Source organism: Ceratotherium simum, chromosome 4, assembly GCF_057802395.1.
Source record: "Ceratotherium simum simum isolate JZ-2026a chromosome 4, ASM5780239v1, whole genome shotgun sequence".
Classification (NCBI taxonomy): Eukaryota; Metazoa; Chordata; class Mammalia; order Perissodactyla; family Rhinocerotidae; genus Ceratotherium; species Ceratotherium simum.
In genome coordinates, this window is record NC_141903.1 from 94,662,588 (window position 1) to 94,684,044 (window position 21,457).

General features: G+C 42.9%; 1 protein-coding gene across 3 annotated transcripts in view; it reads right to left on the reverse strand.

Moving 5' to 3' along the window:
- SNAP47 (synaptosome associated protein 47) overlaps positions 1 to 21,457 on the reverse strand; it is a 66,875-nt gene that overhangs the window by 15,043 nt on the left and 30,375 nt on the right. For 2 of the 3 annotated variants that reach the window (XM_004420498.3, XM_087430262.1), the window contains exons 3-4: positions 9,749 to 10,239; positions 1,750 to 1,874 (exon numbers count right to left, since the gene is read on the reverse strand). In XM_004420498.3, coding sequence (XP_004420555.1) covers positions 1,750 to 1,874; positions 9,749 to 10,239 — 616 coding nt within the window. The remainder of the gene's footprint in view (positions 1 to 1,749; positions 1,875 to 9,748; positions 10,240 to 21,457) is intronic. The other variant, XM_087430263.1, reaches the window with a different exon arrangement.

Below are 21,457 nucleotides of genomic sequence, written 5' to 3' on the forward strand. Positions count from 1 at the left end.
AAGTGCCAGGCACGCCCTCCTCAGGTTTCGATTCTCCAGGTGCCATGCTAGGCCTCCTTAGATCCTCATTCTCCAAGTGCCAGGCACGGCCTCCTCAGGTCCTGATTCTCCAAGTACCATGGCTTCCTTAGCACCAAGTACCATGCATGGCCTCTTCAGGTCCTGATTCACCAAGTGCCACGCACACCCTCCCGATTCACCAAGTGCTATGTACTCCCTCCCGATGCACCAAGTGCTATGCATACCCTCCTGATTCACCAAGTGCCATGCATGGTCTCCTGATTCACCAAGTGCCACGCATGGTCTCCTGATTCACCTAGTGCCATGCATGGTCTCCTGATTCACCAAGTGCCATGCATGGTCTCCTGATTCACCAAGTGCCACACATGGCCTGCTTAGGTCCTGATTCACCAAGAACCATGCAGGGCCTCCTTAGGTCCTGATTCACCAAGTGCCATGCACACCCTCCTTAAGTCCCAATTCACCAAGCGCCATGCACGGCCTCCTCAGGTCCTGATCTGAACAAACACGCAACATACTTTCCTAAATGAGATGAATGGAGAAATATGAGTGCAGACTTGATATCTGATGACACTAGGGCATTATGTTTCACTTTTTTCAGGTGATTATGATGTTATGTGGGTTTCTTTTAACAGTTCTTACCTTTTTAAGATATATACTGAAATGTTTACCAATGAAGTAAGATGTCTAGGTATTTGCTTCAAAATTATTAAAAAAGGAAAAAGCCATTGTATTGTCCAGTAATGAGATAGGAAGACAAGCTCAAAGTACTTCTATCAACTATTGTTTAAATGTCAACTTCTTGGACCAAAGTGGTAAGCCTCCTCAAGAATCCAGTATTGAGCACTTGAGAGAGATCTGAGAGAGCAAATGTGCTCACCCATAAGTGCACATGAGGAGCACACGCACCGCACACACATGTACAGGCACCACGCACGTGCACACAGCACATACAGATAAACAGACACATGACAGGACACATACATGCAAAGCACACAAACAGCACACACATGTACAGGCACCACGCATATGTAGACACATGTACACACACAGCACATGTGGACATACTCAGAGCACACACATGTACAGGCACCACACACACATGTACACCACACATACGGATACATGGACACATGACAGGACACATGCATGCAGAGCACACAAACAGCACTCACATGTACAGGCACTACACACGTGCAGAAAGAGCACACAGATGCGCACACAGATACATCAGATGCACAACAGACATATGTGCAGGCACCACACGTGCACATGGCATGCACACACACACAGGAAACATATGTATGAATATTGCATATGTGTGCACATAGCAGACAACACACACATGTGCAGAGAACCCAGATGCACACACATGCACACATGGGCATGTATGCACAAAGCACACACACACGTATACACAGCCCACACATGTACCCACAGAATCCAAATGTACACGTGTGCATGTACACATACAACAGGCAGAGGCAGCTGCCAGAGCAACTGTGTGCATGGAAATGCTGTGAGTGTCTGCATGCCACAAAGCACAAGGACTTGGAATGGGCACTGCCCTCTCTCCTTTCTCCAGCTATAAGGAGCAGAGCACACCGGTGGCTACCCCAGCAGTTCCTCATAGGTGAGAGGCAAGCATAAACCGGTGGAGAGCTGTTTCGGGCAGGAAAGAGAAGTGAGTCGCCTGCAGGGGAGGACGTGGCCCTGTGAACATGGTACCTGTCTCAGTTCCTGGGCGTCCCCCTCAGAAATGAACGTCTCACTCGTCTGCAGCTGAAGCGGCCTGCTTTCCTGGCTTCCTGAGGAAGGCTCTCGGGGCACCGTGCGGTCCATCAGCCCAGACGCTGGAATGGAAAGTCAAACAGCAGTGACCTCTTCCAGAAGGTGTGAACAACACAAGAGCATTCAGAACTGTACAAAGAGCTGTGTTTAAGGCATCTATTGGTCTGTAGCGCCTGTGCCTGGCAGGGCAGTGAGTGTGGTGGGTCCATCTTGAGCCTCTGCTGAGCTGAGTGGGGTGCGGCCTGCCCAGGCCTCACCTTCTACCCCAATTCAGGGCTACTTCCTCACCCCACGCTGATCAGAGCGTGCAATACTGTAAACACTCAGTCTCTAGTTCCACACCCAGCTCTCAGAAGAAAGTCTCTTTATCCAGGAGTGGTCCTTTTCTTTTTTTTTGAGGAAAGACTGTAGATTTGGAGTATAAAACATAACACTTGTTGAACCCTGGTGAAACGTACATGAAATACACTGCTAGGAACCGCAGCACCATCTGATTACCCCATAGCACGCTGTGGTTCTCGGGAGCACAGGAAACGGCCAGCTGGTCAGGCCAACCAAAGCTGAATGGGGAGCTGTGCTGAGGCGGGGGTGAGTCAGAGTGCAGGCACTGCTCAGGGGTGTTTCCGCTCACACAACACCTGTGCCTGGGTAACCTCACCCAGGAGCCAAAGGGCAGCCTGGCAAGAGATGGCGATAACCAAGGGTGGCTCACGGCCCCTCCTGCAATGTGCCACCTGTCTTTTATTTAAAGAGCTGACTCCAGCTGCAACCTGGCACCGCAGGGCCCAGATAAGAGCATCGATTAGAATCTGTGGCCTACTCTTTTCCATATTACAGACCACCTCAGATACAGAGCATAGCCAAGTTTGTTTATTAGGATGCTGGACAGCGGAGAGCACACTAGGCTGAGAACCAGCAGTCTGGATTCCAGCACCAGCTCCTCTGAGCAGCCTTTTCCACTTCAGTGGGTTGGGGAGCACAGGGGGCCGACAGGTGACCGCCATATCCTTCCCAGGAACCTGACAGCAGTAAGCAGGGCCATCTCGTCAGAGTGGCCTGGAGCACCTGATAAATGCGTCATGCGGGAATGAAGGAGGAGGAACCATTGGGTAAAGCTCTCTACAGAGGAGAAAATCGTTGGGTAAACATCTCCGGAAGGAAAGAGGAAATTGTTGGGTAAAACTCTCTCAGGGAAGAAGGAGAAGGAAATCGTTGGGTAAAGCTCTGTCAGCAAGGGAAGGAGAAGGAAATTGCTGAGTAAAGCTCTCGCTGAGCCTGAAGAGCAGGAGGTCAGCTGGTCACCTCCAGGACCTGCCAACTGGGCAAGCCCCCCCACCCCCCAGGTTAGAGACCAGCCACCTCTGACATACACGGAAATATCCCCTCTATTCTTACTTCTTAAAGTTATTCTTACAAATTAACACTCCCTGAGAGTGCTTGGCCGAGCAAAGAAGGCCTGGCCTCGTCTAGGATAAATGCAGGATGGAACAAGGACAAGAAAGCAGGTATCTCAGGGTCCTAGAGAGGAAAAGGGCCTAGGCCAGATGGAACAGAGTTCAGGAACCAGTCACTGGAGCAAGACCTGCATTGAGACAAGAGCCCGGGGTCCCAGACCTGTGAGCCTGAGCCCTCCCCAGGCCTGTCTCCACTGGGAAGGAGGCCCTTTGTGCTCTTAAACTGTGCACCACCATGAGAAGTGCATCCTACGAAGAACTGTCACACCCTCACGTGCATCTTGGAGGTCTGAAAAAGTCTCTCAAGACAAAACCCTTACTATACACCATGCACTCAGATGTCTGCTCTTCTAGTCCACTCTTTTAACAAAAGCTGGTCACAACCAACCAAATCTGATTTCACAACCTGCGTTCTACAGTCTCCGAAGTGCCATCCTGCTCCAGCATCCCAGGGGTTGATTAATTAGCACAGAGCTTTCCATGACACGCAACTCAGCGTTGCTTGATCTGACATGATCTAAAATATCACTCACCGAGACGTTACATAATGAAAAGCACTGAGCTAAAACAGTCAGCAGCCAAGTACCGCAGCGCAAGGCTGGAAGACACGACAGCAGAAACAGAGGACATGTTCTACTGGTTATTGTTAGCCTGAAGGAGAGACCAACTGAGGGGCCTGACGTTAAAACGTTATCGGTGATCCTGCAACGGCAAAGTGCACCTCACTCGCCTATGTCAACAGTAGTTCTACCATCTAACGGGTGAGAGCAAGCTCCTCACTCAGCCTGCACCCTCCTTCCTCAGTCTGTTCCCCAATCCTGCGGGCTGATGTTCCAGCCCCGGCACCCCATCCCCATCACATGGGCCCCGCTCAGCCTGCACTCCATCTGCAGATGTCACGCGGACGAGACGTCCCCCAAGGAAAGCCTGGTGGCGCGTCCCCACCTCGGCCCTTCCAGCAGCAGCAATCTTCCCTCGTCTGTCCTGCTGTCATTCAGTCTGTATACTTTTGATATTAACTTGCCTGGTAACGCACTACTTATTTTTTCAGCGTCTTCTCAAACTGGGATCTCCCCAATCAGCTTCTCTGAGAGCAAGGCCCACAGCAATCCATACCTGTGCCCAGCACTGTGCTCCTTCCCTGTCACTCTGGTTTCCATTTCAACACCTACAGCTATGTTATATAGAGAGACATACTGACAGTTTTTGAACGTTTAACAAAGGAGGTTTTACTTAAACAACCAAAAGGCCAAAACAGAGGATTTTTCTTTCTGGACTACACTAAGTCAGGGATGCTTTTCACAACGAGCTGCAGGGTCAGTGGGATCCCGCCTAGCACAGGCTCGGCCACCCCCAGTGTGGTGCTGAGACTTGAGTTGCTGACTCAGTGCCTTCAATGTTTTGAAATACCATCTGAGAAAATTAATTTGGGTCAGTATTAGATGGCTTTTGTCTCTAAAGTCATTATTATCTCAGTTAAACAAAATAAGCAGAAATTCTTCAAGCTACAGGGGAACTTACAGATGATTTCAATTTCCAGGAAGCAGGAGGCATCGAGGGGGACCTTGAGCAAGGGCTGGGCTGCAGGAGCACTAGGACACCAGTGTCCTCTGTGCATCAGACACAGACCCTGACCTTACCACACACGCAGAGCAAAGACCACCAGGGCCTGACTTGGGAGCAGAAGAACCGCTCCAAGCCTGTCTGGCCACAGACAAATCTTTCTCCTTGTCCCTGGGCCCCCAAAGCCACACTGATGATAGGGAAATGCCTACTCCACCCAGGGACAGACCCTGAAGTTTACTGGGGTGGGAAGCCCTTTCAGAACAAACACAAAATGCCCATGCTCTCCACAAAACAGAAAGTGTAACAGAGAGAAAGCTCAAATGGAGAGAGACAGCAGTCTCAAATGGTTACAATTACAACTTACTTTTCAAATTTACAAAATTATATGATGCATAGCTTGGACCCGTGGGGCCCTGGAAGGGATCAAGTGGGTGAGGGCCGAGCAGCTCCCTGGGATTCTGCTGGTGTTCAGGGAGTGCCCGGGTCCTAGTGACCATATGGGGCCTGTGTGTGGTCAGCACAGCGCGAGTGTCCTAGTGACCACACAAGGTCTGTCAGTGGTCAGGGGATGCCCCTGTCCTAGTGACCACACAGGGTCTGGCAGTGGTCAGGGGGTGCACATATCCTAGTGACCACACGAGGTCTGTCCGTGGTCAGGGGGTACCCCTCCCTATCCTAGTGACCACACAGGGTCTGGCAGTGGCCAGGGGGTGCCCGTATCCTAGTGACCATATGGGGTCTGGCAGTGGTCAGGGGGTGCCCCTATCCTAGTGACCACACAGGGTGTGGCAGTGGTCAGGGGGTACCCCTATCCTAGTGACCACACAGGGTCTGGCAGTGATCAGGGGGTGCCCACATCCTAGTGACCACATGAGGTCTGGCAGTGGTCAGCGTGGTGCCCACATCCTAGTGACCACACAGGGTCTGGCAGTGGTCAGGGTGTGCCCCTATCCTAGTGACCACACGAGGTCTCTCAGTGGTGTGGGTGCCCATATCCCAGTGACCACACAGGGTCTGGCAGTGGTCAGGAGGTGCCCCTATCCTAGTGACCACACAGGGTCTGGCAGTGGTCATTGGGTGTCCGGGCTTGATCCTGCACAGGGACTTCAATGCTCCAGACGTTTATTTACCATCACACAGAGTTGTGTGTGTCCTCTGGTTACCAGGGCCTGTCCTGAGTGCTGGAGATGCAGCGAGAGAAGACAGATTGGGTCTGGCTCTGGAGCACACGTCCCAGTGTGCTCTAGGCAAGATTTCTAGGGGGTGAGTGACTGGTGACTGGAGGCCTCTTAAATTAGATGGTCAGGGAAGGCCTCTCTCAGAAGGTGATAGCAAACAACAAAGCCAAAAATCAGTACCCCAAAATCCCCTTAAAAATGCTATGCATGGACCTTGCTCTGATGTGATGAGAAGGGCTCTGGGGTATCCTCCCTAACCCATCACCCAGTGGATCATGAGACAGCAGGAAACAAAATCCAACTGGGCGACATCCTACAAAACCTGACCACTACCCCTAAAAACCACCAAGGCCATCAAAACGAGGAGTTTGAGAACCTGTCACAGTCAAGAAGAGCCCAAGGAGACGCAACACCGAAATGTCGTGTGGGATCCTGGAACGGCAGAACGTAAGGAAATCTAGATAAAACGTGGACTTTAGTGAGCAACGACGTATCAATATAGGTTCATTAGTCGTAACACTGAAGGATACTAACGTCAGATGACAATAGGGGACACTGGGTGTGGAGACACAGGAACTCTGTACTATCCTCACAACTTCTTCTGCAAGTCTGAAACTATTCTAAAATTAAAAAGATTATTTTCAAGATGTTATGCAGAAAAACAGCAATTTCAACTGTTCTTCCCTGAGATGGAAACTGTCCCCGCTGTGTCATTCCTGGCCCCTGAAGCCCAGGAGACTCTCCTCCTCCCCCGGCTGCCGTCCTGGCCACCCCAGGCCCTCACCCATCTACATTACACATTACTACCAAGGGCTCTGGAAAGTTCTTCTAGACACTGACTCACAGCAAACACTAGTCCCCTGTTACCAGACCGCCACCTTCTGGCCACATATTCCATCAAAATAGTCATTGAGAAGAGGAATAAATTTCTGAGATGTCAAAGTCATGGTTTCCACCTCCACTGTTTCTGTAGTTTCCAACGTGGAACAGGGAAAACAGAGGTGTTGGCAGACAGGCATCGTGCTGGCAAACACCACCACAACAGGGGCAACAGTGACAAGTACCTTCTCGTGGCTGGGCTTGAACAGAACTACTGTGAAGCTCCTAGCAAATTAGATACCTTCTTGCTTACTGAGCTCAGCCTGCTGGCTTCTCCCAAATGTACCACCCCTTGTCACTGTGCCCCTCACACCCAGGGCTGGAAGGCACTCCCGCCCCCAAGGCAGGCGGCTCACGGAGGGAGGATGGCACTTCTTGCTCGGTCCAGAATCAGACACACTGCTGGGATCCCCCCAGAGGCTAAAGTTAGCACCAAGATGAAAATCCATCTATCATCCCGGATGCAGCTTAGCTCATTCCACACACATCCAATCTGTTACTGTGATGGGCGAGGCCCCAGTTACTCAATCCGGTCCTGATCTAGGTGTTGCTGGGAAGGTATCCGTAGATGTGGAGAAGGCCCATAATTAGTTGACTTTAGGGAAAGGAGACTGTCCTCGATAATCTGGTGGGCCTGGATGAATCAGTTGAAAGGCCTTAAAAGCAGATCTGAGACTTCCCTGAGGAGGATGTTCGGCCTGTGGTCAGCAGCCTCAGCCTGTGCCCAAGAGGTCCAGTCTGCCCTTCCTGATGGCTGGCGTGCAGAATTTGCACTCACTTAGCTTCCTCCAGTCCGACCACGGCTACAGATGCCCTGGCACTCACATCATGCTCCTCTCCAGCTCCATCTGCAGCCTGGATGCTCCAGGTCAGAGCCTGTCATCCACCTCCCACGGGGCCGCCCTCATGATAGCAGGCACAGGGAGCTGCACTCTTCTCACTTGCACAGCATGACGTTCTGGGATCGCATCTGCCATCTCATTTGTTACATTCTGTGCCATGTTCTCTCTCTCTGAAACCACCGCACCTAATATAAAGCCCAGGACATGGTGGAGCCCCATGAGAACAAGGATTGTGTGTTTTATTTAGTCTTGTTTTCTGGGCTGTGGAGGCCTGGCACCATGCCTGGCACAGGTGGTTCTCAATCAGCACCAGCAGAACCAGCAGCCGACGGTGCCCTGTGTCCAGCCCACCAGCCCTGGGCCTCCTCCCCTCGCTGCTGGGGTCCCTCCCAGAGGAAAACAGCAGTGGGTGTGACTTGGTTGGAGACACGGGGTATCAGAGCAGCTCCCAGGCTGGGCTCACAGGTGGCCTTGCCTGAGGGGCCCTTCTGGTCAGGGTCCTGCGTTGGCCGGTACCGCCCACCCTTTTCAGCCCTTTTAAGGGCCAGCTTCTGGGTCCTGCCTTGAGTGAAGGGCCAAAGAAGAATCTGGAAATGTCAAGAAACTAAGTTTTTAAATTAAGTTTTTACATGAACATTTCCAATATTTTGGTACTTATGGGACCAGATCTATTATCAAGTATACTTCTTTTTGAAATTTGAAGCCATCTAGAATAACATCAAAATACTCATGTGTTAGGGAAACAGGTTACATATTGGAACTGAAATCAGTCACTTAAGAGAAAAAGAAAAGGAACCAGGATAGTAACAAACATGTCTCTTCCTTTAACAGACATCCAGCCATCAAAGTTAATAAGGAAAGACATCTACTTGGTAGAGAAGTCACTTAATACAGAAGTAACATCATCTATAATGCTAGTATTAGAAAATAGAATATTTTATGACTTTGGGATTTCTTAAGCAGGGCTCAAAAACAAACTTAAGGGGAAAAATGGTGGATTTGACCACCACAGAGGCTGACAGTCTGGGAGAAGTATCAGCAGCCTCTAAAGTCAACAAGGAGTGAATATCTAGAATACACAAGGAACTCCCGCAAATCCAAAAAAAAAAAAAAAAAAAGACAGCCCAGTAGGAAAAAAAAACGGAACAGGCAATCCACAGAGCAAACCCGTGGGGCCAAAAGCAAATAAAAAGCATCCAATGGTCCATCTTATAATCAATCAAAGAAATGAAAATAAAACACCACGAGATGCTACTCGACACCTGTCAGAACGGCAAACCTGGGGAGTCAGCTGACATCAGGTTATACCATGCTCCGGAGGAGGCTGGGACCCGGGAGCCTCACGACATGTGGACGTGTGACATACCCACATGTCCTGCCATCCACAAAAGACCCCCACGGCCACGCCCAGCCACACCCTCCACACCCCACAGAGACTGCGACAGGGCCCCGCAGCCACACTGCCAGGGAAAGCAAGGGTTTCACAGGACCTCACAGATGCCAAAAAACACACAAACTTGATGTGCACAGTTTTCAAAGATCCTGATACCTAAACGCACTGGAAGGTGGGCTGGGAAGACCTGGATTAAATGCCAAGAGAACCAGAAGCGCGGCTGGGTCAGGGGTGGAGGGACTGGAGACCTACCCGAGTAGGCAGGGATGGTGCCAGTTAAGACCCTAAAGTGCTGGTTTTCAAATCAAGCAGAGGAAAGAGGTGAAAACACCAAATTTGGAGCTTTCCTTTGCTCTGAAAGGGTCACCCAAATCCTTTCTGATCTATTTGGAAACCCACACAACTGTTAAGTGTGTGATAAACCTGAGCGATTTGAGACTCACAGATGGCAAGTACTAAGGAAAATGGTCTGAAATTATTTTTATTTACATACACAAGGGCAGTTGCTAGTGAGCTGAAACCAACAGCTGCTGCAAGCAATGCATCGTGTTACGTATATACCACGGGCGTGCTGAGTTTGTGATTTCAGATGTCTGTGCACAGGCTGTTTTGATGGTCACTCACCTGCATGCCAGACTGAGTAGCCCTTCTCTGCTGGGAAAGAGGTTCTAGCGCGCCCGAGCGTCAAGGTGTCTTCTAACGACTCCATCTTCTTGCTAAACTGCACTTCCAAAATGGGGATGACCTCTGGCATCTTGGCAGATATCAAACGATAAGCTATGTCTGGCTTCCCAATAAACCGCTGGCGGATGCTAATTTCATAAGGCGTGTGAACCTTAATGTCATCCACATCTTCTCTTTCAAATCTGTGCATGAGCGAAGAATCTGAGTCATGGATTTCCAACCCAGAAACAAGGACAGTGAGCCTTCCTGGTTTAACATGCGATTCTGTTCTTTGGGAAATAACAGCAGGAATGCTGACCACTATCCCTTCTTTCCCCAAAGCTTTAGAAGTAGCCACTGAGGCGCCTCCCCTGGGCTTTGCTTCTGACGGCATCTTCCAAAGCTTGGAGCCAAAGGGCCACCAAGAAGGAGATTCCAGCTCTGTCAGCAGCCTGCAGAGCAAACCAAACACAGAAAACCAGTCAATCGATTTTTGATACTGTTTTTGAAAACTACTTTAGCCTTTATAAAGCACTTTACTGTTTTACAGTTTTCTTTTCCACAAGCATTCCACGAAGCAGAAAGAGCAAGAATTATTATCCTCGTGTTTTAGAAAAGAAAACTGAGGCTGAGAGAGAGCAGCAGGACATTTGCCTACAGACACAAAGATAATCAGTAGTAAAGACACAACCAAAACACACATCTCTAACGAGAATGTTGGTTTTTTTTCACACCTGATGCTGGGTACTTTTTGACTCAAAATAAATCCTGATCATAATCTTTAGAGAACTGTTGAGTAGAACTCTCTGCAGTAATCTGTACTGTCGAATACAGCAAAAGGAGCATGTGGCTACTGGGCATCTGAAATGTAGCTAATGCAATGAGGAACTGAATTTTAAACTTAATTTTAATGTGGCTAGTGGCTACCGTATTGGACAGCACAACTCTAAAATAAGCACTAGTAACACCAAGAAATATATCTAAAAAGTCAATAGAAGAGCAAAAAAACGGAAGCAGGAAAGGAAAAGCAAAAGAACAAAGATCAAATGGAATAAATAGAAAACAAATAATAAGATGCTGGAATTAAACTCAACCATATTAGTTATTATACTAAACATAAATGGACTAAATTCTCTAATTAAAAGGCAGAGTGTCAGCCTGGGTAAAGAAGCAAGACCCAGCTATATTTTGTTTGCAAGAGACACTGTGAAATATAAGGACACAGATACATAAAAACTAAAGGAATTGGAAAAAAGACATATCACACCAAAAGTCAACTTTAAGACAAGGAATATTACCAAGGCTAAAGAGGGACAATGTATAATAATAAGAGGACAAATCCAACAGAAAGACTTAACAATACTAAACATGTATGCATCCAATAATAGAACTTCAAAATTCATTAAACAAAAATTGACAAAACTAAAAGGAGAAATAGACGATACAGTTATAGATTTTAACAAATTTCTCTCCATGACTGATACAAAAAGAAGACAAAAATAATTAGTAAGAATATAGAAATTTTGAATACTGTTTAACCAACTCAACCTGATTGATATTTATAGGAACATCATCCAACTGCTGAATGCACCTTTTTTCCAATGGTATTCAGAATATCAAAAAAAGAGTATAACAAGTTTCAATAAATTCAAGCACGTTCTCTGTCCTCAAATAAATGAAACCAGAAATCAGTAATAAAAAGTTCACTAGAAAATCCTCAAACATTTAGAAATTAAACACAATTCTAAATAAAGGAAATTAGAAAATATTTGAAGTGAATGAAACTGAAAACATGATATACAAAAAATGGTGGGATGCAAATACAGCAGAAATTTATAGCTCTCAATACATATACTTGAAAACTTCTTAGAAAGGTTTAAAATCAGTGATCTAAGCTTCTATCTCAAAAAGTTATAAATTAAACCCAAAGTAAGTAGAAGAAAGGAAAAGCAGAAATCAATGAAATTGAAAACAGAAAAACTACAAAATATTAACAAAGCCAAGAGTTAGTTCTTTGTAATAATTTAAAAAATTAAACCCCAGCAAGAAATGATCAAGAAAAACATAAAATGCAAATTACCAATCAGGAATCAAAAGAGGGCGCTACCATATATCCTTCAGCCCTTGAAAGGCTTATGGGGAATATTATACTCAACAATGCATCCAAAAATTGGACAACTTACATGAAATAGAGTAAACACTTGAAAAATCAAGCCTCCCAAAACTGAGGCAAAAAATAGTTTAATATGAACAGCCTAAGAAATTAAATCGGTACTTAAAAATCTTGCCATAGAGAAAACTATCATCCAGGTGGCTTCACTGATGAATTCTGCCTAACATATAAGGAAGAAATAATAACAACTGTACACCAACCCTTTCAAATAAAGCAAGAGTGAACGCTATGCCCATTCAGTTCACAACACCTCTATAACTCCTATACCAAAACTCAAGGACATTACAAGAAAATAAGTACATAACATTATCCCTCAGTAACATAGATGCAGAATTCCTTATAAAAATGTTAGCAAATCAAACATAATACATAAAAAAGAATACTATATCATGATTAAGTGAAATTAATCCCAGGATACTGAGGTTGATTTAACATTTGAAAATTAATCAATGTAATATATCCCATTGATAGAAAAACAGAATGAAAACTGTATGATTATCACAAAAGATGCAGAAAAAGAACCTGACAAAATTTAACAATCCTTCATGTTAAAACTTCCAGCAGAAACAGAAGGAAATTTCCTCAATCTGATAAAGAACATCTATAAAATCTTAAAAGTGACAGCTTGCCTAATGCTGAAAAAGTCAATGAGATCAGAAACAAAGTAAAAAAATGAGCCGACTTCCAAACTATCTGAATTTTGACAGCATTCCCCAAGTTATACACAGATCCACCACCAAAGGATAGGCCTTATCTGCACAAGGCGTTGAAGCACAGCCTCTGTCTAATCCACAGCTGACCACCGGGCGATGCTGACGCAGGGACGACCCCTAGGAACCAAGCCAAGCTTAAAAATCAAAACGTTTAAAACAAATTTAAAAAGCTGAGCAGAGACAGCAGATGGTGCACATGACAGCGTTAATACACTCCACAGAACTAGCCCAGGTAAGTTACTAAAATGAGCAGACAAACAAAAACCACCACTCTGTGGGCCAGAGAGAGAAGAATTCTGACTTGTAACAATATAACATTTAAAATGCCAAGTTTTCTAACGAAAAAGTATGAGATATGCAAGGAAACAGAAAAATGTGATCCATACACAAAAATCAATAGAATCCATTTCTGAAAGTACTCACATACTGGATTTAACAGATTAAGATTTCAAAGAAATTATTATAAATCTTCAAGAATTAAAGGAAATCACACTAAAAGGATTAAAGAAAAGCACAGTGATGTCACCCTTAAAGATAAAACAGCCAGTTCTCTTACCAGCAAAATGAGTTTATTCAGCAATAGCCAAAGAATTGCAATTCAGGACGTGCAGGCTATGGCAGAGCATGGGCAAATCCAACAAATAAGGGGGAGGAACATTATTTTACAGGGAAAAAGGAGAAAGTTGGGAGGGGTTGTTTTGAATGAAAGTCTATTGGAGAAAAGCAGGACTTCAGGGTGGTGATGGTTTCTCATTGGCTGAGTTGCTGGGGTCCTTTATTTCTATTTGGGATGCAATGTACATTTCTTCCTGTAATTAATAATTCTTTCCTGCTGACTTATTTCTGCTGATAGTCTGTAGGTGACTATCTTTCCTGTAATTGACCTCGAGCAGTACTGCAGGGGACCTCCCCCTTCTGGCCTCCTGACTCCATTTTAAATGAGGTTTCCCTTTATTAATTTTCGCAGTGACAATGATTCATCAAGTAGAGACTATCAATAGTGGTAGAAGTTATATAAAAAGAACTAAATGGAATTTCTCAAATTAAAAAGACAATAACAGAAATAAAAATGTCACTAGAGGCGCTCAATAGCAGATTTGAAATGGCAGAAAAAAGAATCAGTGAGTTTGAAGACACAGCAACAGAAATTATATAGTCTGAAGTTCAGGAAAAAAGAATGAAGAAAAACGAACAGATCCTCAGGGACCTAGGTGGTACCACTGAACACACCACCAACATACACATAACGTGGCTGTGAGAAGGAGAGGAGAGAAAGGGACAGAAAAAAATGTTTGAAGAAATAAAGTCTAAAAATTTCCCAAATTTGATAAAAAAAAAAATAACCTATGCATTTAAGAACCTAAACAAATGCCGAGATACACACCTTAGTCAAACTGCTAAAAGACAAAGACAAAGAGAAAAATTTGAAAGCAGCAACAGAGAAATGATTTATCATGAACAAGGGAACCGTAACAACATTAACAGTGGACCTTGGGCGGGCCCCGTGGCTTAGCGGTTAAGTGCGTGTGCTCTGCTACTGGCGGCCCGGGTTCGGATCCTGGGTGTGCACTGACACACCGCTTCTCTAGCCATGCTGAGGTGATGTCCCACATACAGCAACTAGAAGGATGTGCAACTATGACATACAACTATCTACTGGGGCTTTGGGGGAAAAAAAAAAAAAGGAGGAGGATTGGCAATAGGTGTTAGCTCAGAGCCAGTCTTTCTCAGCAAAAAGAGGAAGATTACCACAGATGTTAGCTCAGGGCTGATCTTCCTCACAAAAAAAGAAAAAAAAAAAAAAACAGTGGACCTCTATCAGAAACCAGGGGATCAGGAGGCAGTGGGAGACAGATGCAAAGTTCTGAAAGAAACAAAACTGCCAGTGGAGAATCCCATACCCAGCATTACTGTCCTTCAGGAGTAGAGCAAAATAAAAACATTCCCAAACAAACACTGAAAGAATGTACGGCTAGCAGGCCTGCCTCCTGCAAAAAAGACTAAAGGAAGTTCTTTGGGCTGAAAGGAAACGACACCCTCAGAGGGAAACTCAAATCCACAGAGAAACACAGAGCTCTGGTGAGGGCGTCGTGTGGGGAATCAGGCATTTCTGTAAACAAACGTTCCCATTTACAGCTCTGGCCAGGGCATCGCGCCAGGAATCAGGCATCCCTGTAAACAAACGTGCTCGTTTACAGCTCTAGTGAGGGCATCGCGCAGGGAATCGGGCATCTCTGTAAACAAACGTTCCCGTTTACTTTCTTCACTGATTCAAAAGTGCATAAAGCAATAATTTAAAAATTATACAGTAGAGCTTATAACACATAAAAATATAATATATATGACATATAATAGCACAAAAAGGGGTTAGGAGAATGACAGAGACGATAACTTGTAGATAAATCCAGAGGTAGAAATGACATGTACTGAGAACAGTATGCATGTAGATTAGGATAAAATATCCTATAAATATATTTTTTCTTTCCTCTCTCAGCTTCTTTAAAAGATACAAGATGGTACAAAGTAATAATTATTGTAGTGTATTATTGGGTCCGTAACATATATAGACACAACATGTATGACAATAGCACAAAAGTGGGGGAGGGAAGGAACCTATGATGGAACATCTTAAATGAGTATTAATCTGAAGTAGATCAGGGTAAATTAAGATGCATAACGTAACATCTAGCATAACAGTTAAGAAAATAACTTTAAAAGTTAAAATATTAATGAAAGAATTTAAATTGTATATTCAAAAAGTTAATGTACACACAGAAGGTGGTACGGGAGGAACAGAGGAACAAAAAAGATATGGACATATGGAAAACAAACAGCAAAATCACGGAAGTAAATCCAACCATATCAATAATAAGAATAAATGTAAATGGATAAAAGACTATAATCAAAAGGCAGTTGTCACTCTGGATTAAAAGAAATATATAAGATCAGGCTACACATTGTTCACAAGAGATACATTTTAGATTTGAAGATACAAACAGTTTGAAAATAAAAAGACAGAAAAGATATAACACACAAAGAATGTCTCTAAGGGAGCTAGAGTGACTATATTAATATTACACAAAATAGATTTTAAGAACAAAAAAATATATAGATGAAGAGAGTCATTTTATAATGATAAAAGGGTCAATTCATTATGAGGAAACAATAATTATGAACAGATACAGATCTAACAACAGAGCCCTAATATACATGATGAAAAAATTTTCAGAACTGAAGGAAAAATAGAGAATTCAACAATAATAGTTGGAGACTTCAATACCCAAATCTTAATAATTGACCAAAAAACTACACAGAAAACGATCAAAGATCCAGAACTTGTAAACAACTCTTATCAACTAATTTCATCTAACTGGCATCTAAATAACACTTCACCCAACACCAGGATGCACATTCTTCTCAAGGGCAAGTGGAATATTCTCCAGCACAGACGATACGTCAGCAAACTTTTTCTGTAAGGAACCAAACAGTAAGTATTTTCAGCTTTGAGGACCAACTATCTCTGTTGCAAATACTTAGCTCTGTCATTATAGCATGAAAATAACCATAAATGACTGGGCACAGCTGTGTCCCAAAAAACTTCATTTGTAAAAACAGAAGGGGGGATGCACTTAGCCCACAGGCTGTAGTTTGCCAACCCCTTGCTAAGCCATAGAACAAGTTCCAACAAGTGTTAAAATACTTAAGTAATGCAGAGTATCTCTGTTCCCTGACGATAGTGGAATGAAATAGAAATCAACAGAAGGAAATTTCAGAAGACCACAAATATTTAGAAATTAAACAACACACTTCCAAATAACCAATGGGTTAAAGAAGGAATCCCGAAGGCAATTAGAAAATGGTCTGAGCTACCTAAAAATAAAAACACTGCATACCAAAGTTTATGGCATAATTCTAGGGAAATCCCTCAATATAAATGCCTGTATTACAAAAGAAGATCTCAAATCAATAACACGGGCTTCCACATTAAGAAACAAGAAAATAGAAGAGCAAACCAAAGAAAGAAGGAAATCAATGAAATGGAAAAGAGAAACAAGAAAGAGAAAAATCAATGAAACTAAAAGTTAGTTATTTGAAAATATCAACAAAATCAACAAAATTTTAAGTTAGACTGGCCAAGCAAAAAGAAAACACAAACTACTAAAATCAGGAATGAAAGCAGAACATTAATACTGACCTTACATAAATTAAAAGAATTATAAAGGAAACCACAAGCAACTTTATGCCAAAACATTATACAATTTAGATGAAATAGAAAAATTCCTAGAATAACACAAACTACTAAACTGACTCAAGAAGAAAAGGAAAATCTGAATATACCTATTCAAGCAAAGAAATGAAGTGGTAATTAAGAATGTTCCACACAAAGAAAAGCTAAGGACCAGCTGGCATCACTGGCAAATTTCCATTAAACATTTAAAGAAGATATAATACCAATCCTTCACAAATTCCTCCAGAAAGTAAAGATAAGATGCAGTATTACCCAAACCAAACCTAGACACAGACGTCAAAAGAAAGCAAACTACAGACCAATATACCTCATGACTACAGACACCAAGTCCCAACAAGAAAACTACAGGCCAATGTACCTCATGACTATAGAAACAAAGTCCCAACAAGCTTAGCAAACCAAACCCAAAAAGGACTACACATTCTGACCAAGAGGGGTTTATCTCAAGGATGAAAGATGGGTTTAGTCTCTGAAAATCAATTAATGTCCTGCACCATATTAATAGAATCAAGGACAAATGACCATCTCAATAGATGGTGAAAACACATTTGACAAAACCCAACATTCATTCTTGATAAAAACACCAAATACCTGAAATTTTTACAATGTTATAAACCAATGTTACTGCAATAAACAAAAAATTAAAAAAAAAAAAAAAAAACACCAAATAAACTAGAAATAGAAGGGAACTTCCTCAACCCAATACCCAAAAGCTACCACTAATATCACACTTAATAGTAAAAGACAATGCATTCTCCTCTGACACTGGGAACAAGTCAAGGGTATCTGCTCTAACCACTTCCAGTCAACAATGTAGTGCAAATTCTAGCCAGTCCAACTAGGCAAGAAAAGGAAATAAAAGGCATCAAGATTAGAAGCAAAAGAGTAAAACAGTCTTTATTCACAGAAGACATGATTTTATAGGTAGAAAATCCTACAGATCCACAGAGAAACCACTAGAACTACTAAGTTCAGCAAGGTAGCCAGATACAAGACCAAGATATGAAGACCAATTGTAGGGCTTCCAGGTCCAGGACAAGACAGAGTAGATGCACTTCCCCCTATTCTCCCCACTAAGTACAGCTTAAAAACCTTGGACACCATATGTGAAACAAACAAAAGATCATGAAGAGTGCACAGAAAAAGTCAGACTGCCTAGGCAGCTCAGGAGTCAGGGAACTTGAGGAAGTGGGTTTCTTTTTATTTAATATATACTGGACGGAGTGGGGAAGAAGCCAGAGACCTGGAAAAGCCATGGGTGCAGAAACAAATAAGAAAACAGAAGGAAACTTGCTATCTCTCCACCACAAAGACCAGAAAAGGGGCAGCCTGCCAAGACAGAGAACTTTCAAACAATAACTGCTCTACTCCAGTCAACTCAGCAGAAAGAGGTGCAGCCAACTCCCAACCCTCATCAGGAAGCCCCAACTGAGGAGCTAAGATGTCCACCTTCACCTGGCTGTAGTGAGGGGTCCTCCCCCTATCTGGGGCAGTCTCAGAGAAGGCCACATGAGGAGCCTAGATGTCCACCCTCACCTGGCTGTAGTGAGGGGTCCTCCCCTATCTGGGGCGGTCTCAGAGAAGGCCACATGAGGAGCCCAGTGGTAACAAAGGAACCTTATGGGGTCAGTACAGACCAAGAGGGAGATGGTAAAAGACATCCCTCATTTCCCAGCTAGGGTCGTGTTAGCAGAAGCCTATGGGAAGCCTGAAATTCCACTCCCAGCCAGCAGCAACAGGTGTCTGTTCCCATTGCAAGGCATAAATAAGGGTCAGGTGGGGAACCTGGACTCACATCCCTACAGGGCAGTAAAGGCAATCAGCTTCTTACCCCCAGGGGACTGTGTTAGGAGAAGATCTGCTATAACAGAAGAATACGATCCAGAGTCTTATAACATAATATCCAAAATGTCCAGGACCCAATGCAAAATCACTCACCATACCAAGAGCCAGGAAAATCTCAACTTGAATAGAAAAAGACAAGCAACAAATGCCAGCACCAAGAGGAAACTGATGGAATTACTTGACAAGGATTTTAAAAGAGCCATCATAAAAATGCTTCAACAAGCAATTATGAACATGCTAGAAACAAATGAAAAAACAGAAAGTCTCAGCAAAGAAATAAAAGACACAAGAAAGTACCACATGGGACTTTTAGAGCTGAGAAATGCAATCACTGATATAAAAAAACATTACCTTGATGAGGTAAATTGCAGCATGAGATGACAGACCAAAGAATCAGTGAAATTAATGATCAAAAAATAGAAATTACATAATTTTAACAGAGAGAAAATACTTAAAAAAAAAGAACAGAGCCTTGGGGATCTGAAGGACTAAAACAAAAAATCCAACATTCATAGCACTGGCATTCTAGAAGGAGAAGAAAAAGAATACGGAGCTTAAAAAGTATTAGAAGAAATAATGGCTGACAGTTTCCCAAATTAGGCAAAAATACATAAACCCTTAGATTCAAGAAACTGAATAGACTCAAACAGGACAAAACTGAAGAAATTAATGTTAAGATACACTAAATAGACAAAGAAAAAATCTTGACAGCAGCAAGAGAGACAGGACACCTTATCTACAGGAGAAAAAAGGAATTCAAATAAAAGTATATTTTTCATCAGAAACCATGGAGGCTAGAAGGAAGTGATATGAAGTTTTTCAAGTGCCGAAAGAAAAGAACTGTCAATTCAAAATTCTATATCCAGGGAAACTATCCTTCAGGAATGAAGTGGAAGTCGAGTTATTCCCAGAGGAAGGAAAACTACAGAGAATATGTTGCCAGCAGGTCTGCCCTAAAAGAATGGCTCAAAGAAGTTACTGGATCAGAAAGGAACTGATAAAGGCAGAAATCCTGGAATATCAGGAAGGAGGGTAGAAAAATGGAAGAGTAAAAATATAGGGGAATAAAATAGACTTGCATTCTCTTGAGCTTGCTAAAATATGTATGATGCTTGAAGTAAAAATTATAACATTGATGTGATTCTCAAAGTATGGATAATTATCTTAACTTATATTGAATGTATATGAATCAGGTAGGGTAAAGACACATAAAGATAGGTAAGCTTTCTACACATCACTTAAACTGGTAAAATGCCAACACCAGTAGACTGCGACAAATTATGTATATATATGTGTTATGTATGATGTAATAACCTAGAGTGACCCGTGAAGAATCTATATAAGGAGATTATTCAGAACACTCTAGATAAATCACAATGGAATTCTAAAATAATATTCAAGTAACTCACAGGAAGGCAGGGAAAAAAAGCAGAAATGAGCAACAGAGGGAACAAACAACATAAAAAATAAAATAGCAGTTTAAGTCATTTTATATCACATCAATAATTACATTGTTAAGATGGCAAAACTTCCCAAAAATGATCTACAGATTCAACCCAATTTCTATCAAAATCTCAGCTGGCTTTTGTGCAGAAATTGGCTACTTGATCCTAAAATTCACATGCAAATACTAGGAACCCAGCATAGCCAAAACAATCTTGAAAAAAAAGAACAAAGTTGGTGGACTCAGACTACCTGATTGAAAAACCTACTACAAAGCTATAAAAATGAAGATGGTGTGGTACTGGCATAAGGTTACACATAAGGATCAATGAAACAGAATTAAGAGCTCAGAAACAAACCTCTACATTTATGGTCAATTGATTCTCAACAAGGGTGACAAGACAGTTCAATGGAGAAACAAATCTTCAACAAATGTTGCTGAGACAACTGGATATCCAGATGCAAAAAAAGAAGTTGGACCCATTCTTGTCATTCACAAAAATGAACTCAAAATGGATCACAGACCTAAATTTAAGAACTAAAACTATAAAACTCTTAGAAGAAAGCATAGGTGTAAATCTTTGTAACCTTGGATTAGGCAATAGATTCTTGGATATAACACCAAAAGGCAAGTGACAAAAGAAAAAACAGACTCACTGGAATTCATCAAAATTAACATCTTCTGTGCTTCAAAGAACACCATCAAGAAAATGAAATGACAATCCACAGGATGGGAGCAAATTTCTGCACATCATACATCTGATAAACGGACTTGTATCCAGAATATATAAACAACTCTTATAACTCCATAATAAAAAGACAAATAACCACATAAAAAAATGGTCAAAGGTGGGGCCAGCCCAGTGGCATAGTGGTTAAGTTTGTGTGCTCTGTTTTGGTGGCCTGGGGTTCGCAGGTTCAGATCCCGGCACGTACCTACGCACTGCTCATCAAGCCATGCTGTGGCAGGCATCCTACATATAAAGTAGAGGAAGATGGGCACAGATGTTAGCTCAGGGCCAATCTTCCTCAGCAAAAAGAGGAAGATCAGCAATGGATGTTAGCTCAGGGCTAATCTTCCTCAACAAAGAAAAAGGTCAAAGTATTTGAAAACAAAATATACATATGGACAAAAAGGACATGAAAAGATGCTCATTATCATTAGGAAAATAAAAATACCACAATGAGATACCACCTCACACCCACTAGGATGGTTATAATAAAAAAGATAGGCAATAACAAGTGTT